Source organism: Primulina eburnea, chromosome 4, assembly GCF_022965805.1.
Source record: "Primulina eburnea isolate SZY01 chromosome 4, ASM2296580v1, whole genome shotgun sequence".
NCBI classification, from domain to species: Eukaryota; Viridiplantae; Streptophyta; class Magnoliopsida; order Lamiales; family Gesneriaceae; genus Primulina; species Primulina eburnea.
Genome location: NC_133104.1, coordinates 42,164,012 through 42,173,823, shown reverse-complemented (window position 1 = coordinate 42,173,823; position 9,812 = coordinate 42,164,012). Strand labels below are relative to the sequence as shown.

The following is a 9,812-nucleotide window of genomic DNA, read 5'->3' as shown; positions in this document are numbered from 1 at the left end:
GGCTAAGTCCTGAGTTGGGTGCCACAACAATGTTGTATCTTCAAACATGCGAATTAAACTTCGGACTCATCCCATGTAGAACAGGTACAGCCGAACAATAATAACACAGTATCCGTGTTACATTAACAGTTTCTATGGTCTAACAGTGGCTGGCTACAATGCTTTTTTTATTCTGCATTATAGTAATATTAGTAAGTAATATAGTAATATTGAGTCCAACCAAGATGAGTCCGCCCCTGTATTTTTCGTAATTTATTAAAGAATTCATTTCACTGTGGTTATGGCACCAAATCAAACAACCGTCGGTCTTTTATGTGGAAATCCTGAGCTCACATTGCGTCGTTCCAATTGAAAAATCAACTAGAACTCCAGGAGGGAGGTTAAAATATTAACTGGAAACCTGCGAAATCCAAGAAACCAAGAAAACAAACTAATAAATGAGAACTTTCATCAACTAATACGAGTGATATCCTTTTTTAAGTTAACAAGTGTACGACTTGTGATTCCAGGAATGATAAACAAATTCTTGGATGTTGTAACGCAAGAACATGGTGTGAATATTACAAGGCACAATGCTTATTGAAAAAAGCATGATATATAAAAAAAAATTGATGAAAATAATGATGGATGTAATACTTGGAATCATGTCCACTTTACGACTACAGGACTACTTGTAGATGAAATTTAATTTAATCCCAAGTTACAGTGCCTTATTTTGTTCGCGTGATGACTCGGTGTGTTAATTCTACAAGTGCCCTCCTTGATTTTTGAACATCCTTATCATCATTCTGAGGGAGGGAATCAATTGCAGCTGAGGCAAGGTTAGCATGCTTTGCTGCTAGCTCTCTAGTCCTCTCAATGCCATGACTCTTTCCAAGGTATTCTAGAGCCTGTAGTGTGAAATAAGATTTGATATTCAATCACTTCAGTTTCTCTTTAAATGCATGTTTCGGAAATATAAATTCATAAATAAACTCATTATTATAGCTAGAATAATGCTGACTGAAGTGATCACAAGGTTGAGTCAACAAAAAACTAACACGATCCACATTTGCAGAATTGTCGAATCCCTGATCAACAATGGCCCGAAGCTGGGGAAACTCCTCCATAGCAAATAAGATTGGAGCAGTAATAATACCCTGAAATAATTTGTCATATTCGAGTGTTACTTCCAACCACTACACTAGATAGTAGGTTGCTAAACATAGATCAAATTGAAGACAACAGTTGCAAGTACACAAATAAAACAGAACACAGGAACTTCAGTTCAAAGATTTGGATTACAGGAAAAGTACTTTTAAGTTGTAAAATTATTTCGTCACATCACAAGTGGGTATTCATTGATAGATGTCCCGGAGGCAGCATTTAGTAAATACATTCATTACGTAGTCAACCTTTCTCCGAAATAATAGAAAATTAGCAATTACAGCTCTCTCACAAGGTAAGTGCGCTGACAAATATAGGGTTAAACAGAAAATGTAAGCACATGCTAACAAATATACAACATACACCGGCAATTCTTCAACAAGATATGTCGAAAACCCAGCATCAATGTGAACTTTCAACGTTTAAGATTTCAAAATAATAAGTCAAAAATAGTGGGAAGAGTACATGACGAATGTCAGACAAAGAGCCTTTCCCAAGAGAACTTGATGTGCCAGTGAAGTCAAGTACGTCATCTATTAATTGAAACGCCAGCCCCTGTAAAGATGGATGCAAAATTTGAACAATAGCTGCTAAGTGAAAATAATAAATAAATGCGAAGACAATAAGCATTTCATAAGATCGACAAACAGCATATCGTAAACTTTAAAAACAAATGTCAGATAATACATGTTACAACTGATTTTTAGGTCAACCTCCACAGAATTCACCCATATTCTGCACCAATCATTGATAAGCTGATATACAATTGGGAAAGTCATCGATGCAAGTAATTATTGAAACCATCACTAACGTCGCCGATAAACTGATGAACGTAACCACTACATGGGGGTTTAAAAGATACCAGAAGTTGAAATGCACTGAACTAAACTGGCACATGTAAAGAACAAGTCAAGTCAGGACATGAATGGCATATGAATTTAAAACTACATCCTCATATCTTCCATCAAGAGGATGACAAACTTCAGCCTAAATGCGACAAAGAACGTATAATCTAATTAAATGAAAAAGAAGTAGGAGAGAGTATATAGACCAGATTTTTTCCATAGTCGTACGCCAACATTGAAACTTCTGCTGTCTGGCCAGCAAGCAGGGCAATGGCCTTGCAGCTATTTGAGATCAATGAGGCAGTTTTATAGTATGTCTTCTGCATATAATATTCCATGCTGCAAAGACAAATAGGGACGTGATTTTGGGATGAAGAGAGAGGCCCCAACTGAAAAGCAAGGGATCCTCAAAATATAACTGCTCACAATTATTATATAACTAAATTATAAATATCAAGTTCTTTCTCTGAAAGTTTTCAAATAACAGATTTAAATCAAATTCCATGACATGCAAATGCAGCATGCCTTTTCTGTGGCACATTCAAAAGCTCCAAAGCTATGCCTATAAACCAAAAATTGAGCATTGTACCTGCATCGCTGATCAGAACTAGTCGTCATTTGCATTGTCTCACCAGTAACAAGATGCTCAACTACAGTAGCCAAGAGTGATACAACCTGTAAAAACAACAAAGCAGGAAACGTATTATCAAATAAAAAAATGACAGCTGACATCAGCAGAAAAATAAACAGAGAGCTACAGCTAATTATTGACCAATAAAATATCAAGTGTTGAGGCAGATTGAGCAACAAACTTCAACATTTAGCTACAATTGTATCGATTATTGTTTATTCCTTATATATATATATCTATATGAGTATCGGATGACCATTTATATTCTTTCTTTGTTCAACTAACGCACATGCAGCAATGAAACAGTAGAATGAAAAAAACACATGGACCACCTAAAAATTAAGGAAAGGAAATGCGAAGGAACAAAGTGTACCTCGGTGTTCTTTAAAGAAGCAAGTGCCACGCAAGCTCTAGAAAGCAGGAAATCTCCAGCAAGTACAGCTAACTGCAATTTCATGGAGAACACCACTCAGATGTATACACTTAAAAACGTAACTAAAGTCGACTAAGCTCTGTAAGTCAATAGTTCTCATTTACTCAATTAGTTGACAGCCAGTATCATTTTTGTCAAATGATCATTGTGATTAAGACTCAGCATGATTCAACCACTTTATTTCTGTCTCTAATCTGAAAACTGAACCAAGAACATTTTTTCATTTTTCAAAAAGAATTCCAAGTCACCTAGAATCCTAATTAATCTTGTATACAATCCTTGTAAGCATTTTTTCTTTTCAAATAGAATACTTTTAAGAAGACTAGTGTCTCTTGAAAAACTAAATCAAAATGCGCATATCTTGTTGTTAGTTGATACACCCATCTCCCTAAATACCAGGGTTCACCATAGATAGAAAAACAGATACAAAATAGATGAAAGACCTATTTCTTTGGAAAAAAAACATCAGTTTATAGGAATTCTTGTGTCTACTTACGTAAGGTCTAGAAATTCAAACGACATATCCTGACCGCATACAAATCTGTGGTATTAGAAAAATGCTTATTTAATTATTTTAAATGCGTTAAATGCATGGTTATGACACGATTATACGTTTATATTGCATGATTTACTAGGTTGCATGTAATAGGGTTTTTACCGGTATTCGATGCTCGAACGAGGAATGGAAACCGAGGACAATTTAAGGAAAATGTTTTTATTAAATAATTATTTAACATATAGTGTATTTAATATGTAATTTATGAAAAATGGGTATTTTACGGTATTTTTACACGTCGAATCATATTTTAAACCGGTAGTCGATTTTAGACAAAATTGAGGACTTTCTGAGGGCTCGGGTGATATTTTTGAAAGAAGTATCAAAACTAAATATTTTACGTGCACACTAATGGGCCTAATGGGCCTGTTTAAGTAGAATTTTGGGCCAAAGTTCACTACACCTTCATATGGTAAAAATTAGGCCCAATATTCTCATTCTTTTCTCACAAAACTCACGCCTAACCCTAGCATCCCCTCCCTCACCTTACGGCTACACTCACACACACGCATACCAGCAGCTTTTTGTCTCGTTTCAAGGAGAATTCAGTAGGTTTATCGTCCCGTCCCTCCGGTGTTCGTCCCTCGCTTCGTTGGTTTGATTTTTCGAGCGTTTAAACGTAAAGGCACGCCCTACACCTTCTTTTTCTCATCGATCACATCATAATATGCATTTTGAATTACATGAAAATATGGATTTTCTTGCCATGCTCCTCACGTTTTTATCGCGGTTTGAAAGGGGCTTGCCAGGTTTGAGGTATGAGGCGTGATCTACAGTATGTGTTCTAAGTGCTAGGTTCAGATCGGGAACGAGTCGTGTAAGGGTTAGATCAGATCTTCATGGTTTTGGCTCGGTTTTTGGCTCAATCGCTTGGGTGAAGGGGCAGCTGTGCATAGGACCGTTCCAGGCTGTGGTTCAGACTCTGAAGGGTCTGAGTCGGGGTCCTAGACGGCCGGTGCATCGTTGGTTGGAAGAGCTAGGAGTAGGTGCATGGTCGGTTCGAAGGGAGTTGCGTTTTGGGGTGTCTATGTCGAACCATGTACGTCCGCGTGCATGGGGCTGTGGTCCATGGTTAGATCAGCCTAGGAGGGTTCAGTTAAGTCCTAGGGGTGGCTGGTTCGAGGCTGGTCCGGTGTGGTTTGGGCTAGGGTCGAATTATGAGCTTGGCTTGGAGTTAGGGCTTTCGGTCCATGTGCAGAAAATTCCAGCGGCTTGCTGGGGGTTTTCCAGGGTCTCATATGGTTTGAACATGGTTGTTTTAGGTATGGTTAGGTGTCATTAAGTCGTGCTTGAAGTTTGGGAAAGTTTGGATGAGTTTCGGGTTAATTTGGGTTAAAACCGGGACTCCGGTCTAAGTTTTAAAACGAATTACGGAACTTGGTTAACAGGATTAAGTTTTTGCCTAAGAAATTATTACAATTATGTTTTATGGTGTTTTGATAAGTTTGGATGGACTCAGGTCGAAATTTTACGATCCAGCGGTAAAATGGTCAAATTAGGGTTTCGGGGGCGAAATGATCATTTTGCACACGAGTCAGTCCTATCACTGACCCGATAACTGAAAAAGTATGTTTAAAAGGTGAATTTTGAAATGACTAATACGAACACGAACACAAAACATGTAAGGCCAAGACTAAGTTGACGGGTGAGATTGTAGATGATGTCCTCACCGCCCGGTACCATGGTTATACGTAGATGGATCCATCGACTAATAACTGATACGAAAGTCAAAAATAATTATCTGAATTCAATAAAGGAAAATGTATCCGTTTACGATGACATGATATGAATATGTTTATGTTTATGTTTACGCTTTGGAGATCATGAAAGTTGTTTTAATTACAGTACTTTTCAATATTGCATGATATGTATGCGTACTTTGTTATCACGGTTCGGGTGTGTTGAGTCTGTAGCCTCACAAGGTGTGATTGATGCAGGAGATCATGTTAATGAGAAAAGTGGAAGTGCTGAGGACTGAGTGGACTAAGCTGGGGGTGCACCGGAAACCTGAGGACCTTGTATTTTCCGCATTACATGATTATAGGAGGACATGTTTAAACAATTTTAAAAGGTTGATGATTTTATTGTGTTGAGGGTTTTTGGAAAATTTTATTATGCTTGGTATTTTACGTTTAACAGTAAATGTTTCAGTCGATTACACATTTAAGGTTTTGAACTGCAATTATTTTATTCAGTAGTTGGATTGTTTATAAAATGCATAGTTCGAATTTTATACATATTTTTGTGTATACATATTTGGCCGAGACTTAGTGATTAAAATAATAATAATAAAAAAAATAAAAAAATTCAGTAGTTTAGTAGTACACGTTTCAACTAAATTATAAGTAATGAGGAACCCACACTCGATGTCTCCCATCAACTCTTTGTGACTACCCAGTTCAAAGCAGTGATTAGGTCTCAATATAAATTTGTAATTGCCAAAATTAATGCATGAAAGAGAGATGTGAGAGCACACTAATAGATACAATAAAAACTAAAATGAGAAATCGTTTATTGCAAAGATGTTAAAATAAAAATAATGCAAAAAATTATCATAATCTTAGTAAAAGTGAGAAGACCGTCGTCAAGTGATACAACTGATATTGCAAGTATCAATTTCAAGTTTTTAAGCTAATTTTCTTCTCTTTCAAACTTTTAAGAGGTTCACCCACAAATTTTTCCAGTGGGTGGAGACGAGCAAAAATTAAGCAAATTGGTACGTACCTTATTACCCATTACAAAATTCAATGAACCGATCCCACGCCTTGTGTCAGCATCATCCAGCACGTCATCATGGAGGAGGCTGGCAACCTAAAAAACTTAATAACGGATGTATAAGATAGAGATGAAATAATGTCGATGAAAGCTACAAACAAAGTAATCACACAAAACTACGCATTCAATACTCCTAAGTTTTTATATTTTAGACATCACGTAATCTATGACAAGAATTCACACAACAAACAACTAAAATGATGACAACTTCAAATATATTACCCTTTGAAGAAAGAGAGTTTTTTATCCTGGAAAAAGCTCAAGAGTATTCAAATCAAAATAAAGGATCTAACAGATATTCATCTTGTTATGTCATTCTCATTCAGAAAAGGAGCCAAACAGAAATCTTAAATATGTAGACTCGAAAGGAAGTGAAAGAACGTGACATGAGTACCAGAATATAATGTTTCAATCTGAAGAACTCTAAGAAAACTAGCCACTCTTTCCAATACAATACCAATTCCTCCATTCTGCGTCATATTCTTCTATTAAAAAACCACAGATAGAACAGATCTACACTTCATGAGGTCAAGCATCAGATGAATGAAACCTGGGTAAATTGTTGGTTATCTTAAAATAAAGTCAAACTAAATTATATCAACTGAAAATACTAGGCTCTATCACTGGTCCAACTAAACTGCATGTCTAGACTAACCAAGTTCGTCAGGAATGTTTGAAAAAATTGAACAACGTGACCATTATCTGCTTTGAGCCCAAGGGATGCATAGGAAGGTAAAAACTCTGGTTATTGACTCTTAGGGAGAAAAAAATCACTGACATGGATCATCTCTGTGATCTCAGCGATGCATCGCTGTCTTGAACGCAATTCCATGGACAAAGTATCACCAGCAGCATCAGGAACTGGTCTCGGCATCGGAACATTTAAAGCTGTAGCCATCAACAACAGAACCTGCATTGTGTACTAGTCAGGTAAATAATACTAAAACGTGGACAAAAACCACTTCTGTTAGAATGCATTACATTCAAACCAACCATGCATTATCAAGAGAATAAAAACATTACACGTTTGCGAAATTCACAGTTTTTTCATCTATGTAATACAGTACAGTACAAATAAATATAATTACAGGAATGGAATAAGCAGCATTTAATGATGCAGACATAGAAATAGAATATGAAGCATTTACAGTCTATCTAGCAACCATATTAAGTACAAAAAAGATAGCAAATTTTATCTATGCAGATTACATTTGGTCAGCGCTCAGTACAAATATTAAAGAAGTGAAAAAAAAAAAAAAAAAAAGAGTTTCAGCACTTAATAGGTCTATAGCTACGGTAAATTGGTACAAGATGCTGAATTCATTAATTTGTTTGCGAAGATTGATGTCATGGCACTGGAAACAGGCTCTTCGTTTCATTTTCCCGTAGTAATTTCAATCTGCCATCAATATTTCAAAATGGCAATCTCGTGAAATTTTGGGGGTTGGACGAGCACTGAACTGGCTCCCGCTATTGAGGACTGCTTTTGACTCTTTTCAAACCATGTTTTTGATTAAATTGCCTTCTCACCGTCAATTAGTTTTTACAGCACTCAACATTTTTTCACCTGATCTACATTGCACTAAAGAACGTGACTGTGTCATTACAAAATACCAACAATGACCTGAGCGCTATGGCTATCACAAAAAGGAATGATTGATCTTTTTCCTTCGACTTCCGTTTCGAAAAAATACTCTAACAATGACTTGAGCGCTATGGCTATCACAAAAAGGAATGATTGGAGACGAGAAACTTACTGTGGGTCGAAATCTTTTTCCTTCGACTCCCATTTTGAAAAAATATTCTGCAGCAGAGGCAAGCTTGGGGACCTAAACGATTAAAGAAGTGCAACCTCTCCGTCATTATAATCAATCTGTCAGCTGACAAATTATAGAAGTAGATGTCAATACCTTTGCAATTACCATGGACCTCAAGCTATTTGCCAAAATGGACAGTTCATCAGCAACAAGAGAAAATGGATCTAATTGCTCCTGAGATAGAAATTAAGAATGAAGTATTAATACTTCTACATAAATGTCACCAACGGAGTAAATATAACAGGAAAAGAAACCAAATATAAGGAAGAACGCTTCATTAGAATTTATGTTATGTGCACAATTAAAACAGATTGGTTTGTCAATAAGCCGCGAGAAGATGATTATTTCACTAACCTCAACAACATAGGTTTCCTGAAGTTGAGATTGTTGCCCAATACTATTTATGGCACTTGAAACCCAAGAATAAATAACTCTGCAACCCAAAACCTACTAATCACCAGCAACAATAAAAAGCACAGTACAAAATATTTAGAAATTTTTTTAATATGCCAAACAACAGTGACAAAGTGACACAATCAAGATGATCAAGATCAACTGTTACAACAAAAGCTCTTACAAAAACACAGTGAACTATAAACACAACATAATATTGGTATCGCCAAGATAACTGGGTAAAACTACTGCAAGTAAAAGATATCAACAACCTGAGTGAAAATGCTACAACCCACACTACAAGAACCATGTCAGAGGCTCAAGCACCTGCTCAGACACAAACCAATCATCTCAAGAGTGCAATGAATTTGGATAAAGTACCATTCTCTACGTATTTGAATAGTCAGTACCCCAGAAATCCAGCAAAAATTCAAAAAAAATTGCCAACTGATGTCCACTTGTTCGACGGAATTTCCACAAGAAAATTCTCGCATCGTTAAGTTAACCCACAATCAGAAGTTTCAAAAACAAATTTCACCGGCCTTGCAACTTATTTCCTCCAAATAAATATATTCGGGAAGATCAATGTCAAAACATAACACTCCATCGCATCTATATTCACAGATTGAACCGTAACAGCAAAAGCAACTTCCTTCATTCTCCGTAACAAGACCATTACAAACTCCGACATCAAGTTACTAAACTCAACATGGGCGAGTATAATACCTCTTGGGAATAATGATCATGAGAGCGAAACAGAGTGCAGGGCTGAAGCAATTGACGCTGGCCATTACCAAGAAAAGAAGAGCATGCCCATCGATACCTGTTGCAACCCGTCCTCGTAACCCGGGTCAGCCCCCTTACAAATAACATCCTCAACGGGGAAAAAGTTGTTAATTTATGGATTGAAAAGGGTAGAAACGAAGAAAGATTAGTTGCCACTGGTGCCGATGAAGAATATACTAGTAAACAGAAATTGGACTGGGACTCAGCTCCGCGGCCGCCGTCAAGTGCGTATTTGCTAGCATTTTTCAGAGAATATGCAACACGCTGCGCCTGCCATGTGGGTCGGTTTCCCTCCAATGATGGAATCCGCTCGCTGCCTTATGAAACAAACGGGTCAGCCATCAAATTGGACCGATAATGGGCTTATTTGCCAAAAAATTCCGCTTGTCCAGCTATTTAATTGGTCAATGTTTTTAAACTTGGGCCCAAA

General features: G+C 36.9%; 1 protein-coding gene across 5 annotated transcripts; it reads right to left on the bottom strand.

The window, feature by feature from the left end:
- Positions 1-431: 431 nt before the first annotated feature.
- Positions 432-9,701, bottom strand: LOC140829131 (solanesyl diphosphate synthase 3, chloroplastic/mitochondrial-like). 5 transcript variants are annotated; one of them, XM_073192135.1, is made up of 13 exons: positions 9,560-9,698; positions 9,323-9,455; positions 8,558-8,636; positions 8,297-8,377; positions 8,144-8,215; positions 7,165-7,296; positions 6,336-6,422; positions 2,996-3,067; positions 2,581-2,666; positions 2,198-2,330; positions 1,612-1,701; positions 1,041-1,139; positions 432-890 (listed from the first exon to the last, which is right to left on the bottom strand). In XM_073192135.1, the coding sequence occupies exons 2-13, from the start codon at positions 9,385-9,387 to the stop codon at positions 711-713; spliced, it is 1,176 nt and encodes a 391-aa protein (XP_073048236.1). In that variant the 5' UTR covers positions 9,388-9,455; positions 9,560-9,698; the 3' UTR covers positions 432-710. The 5 variants fall into 5 exon arrangements, with proteins under 5 accessions (XP_073048236.1, XP_073048235.1, XP_073048237.1 ...); XM_073192134.1 differs by having other exon boundaries at positions 8,297-8,374; positions 8,558-8,650; positions 9,323-9,701; XM_073192136.1 differs by having other exon boundaries at positions 8,558-8,653; positions 9,323-9,700.
- Between the last annotated feature and the right edge of the window lie 111 nt (positions 9,702-9,812).

Excerpts from the sequence above, each read along its gene's own strand:
- LOC140829131 (XM_073192133.1), bottom strand. The coding sequence starts at position 9,469 with ATGTTATTTGTAAGGGGGCTGACCCGGGTTACGAGGACGGGTTGCAAC. Across the intron at positions 8,378-8,557 it reads AGGAAACCTATGTTGTTGAG|GAGCAATTAGATCCATTTTC; the intron begins GTTAGTGAAATA and ends TTTCTATCTCAG. Across the intron at positions 6,423-7,164 it reads AGATCACAGAGATGATCCAT|GTTGCCAGCCTCCTCCATGA; the intron begins GTCAGTGATTTT and ends TAAGTTTTTTAG.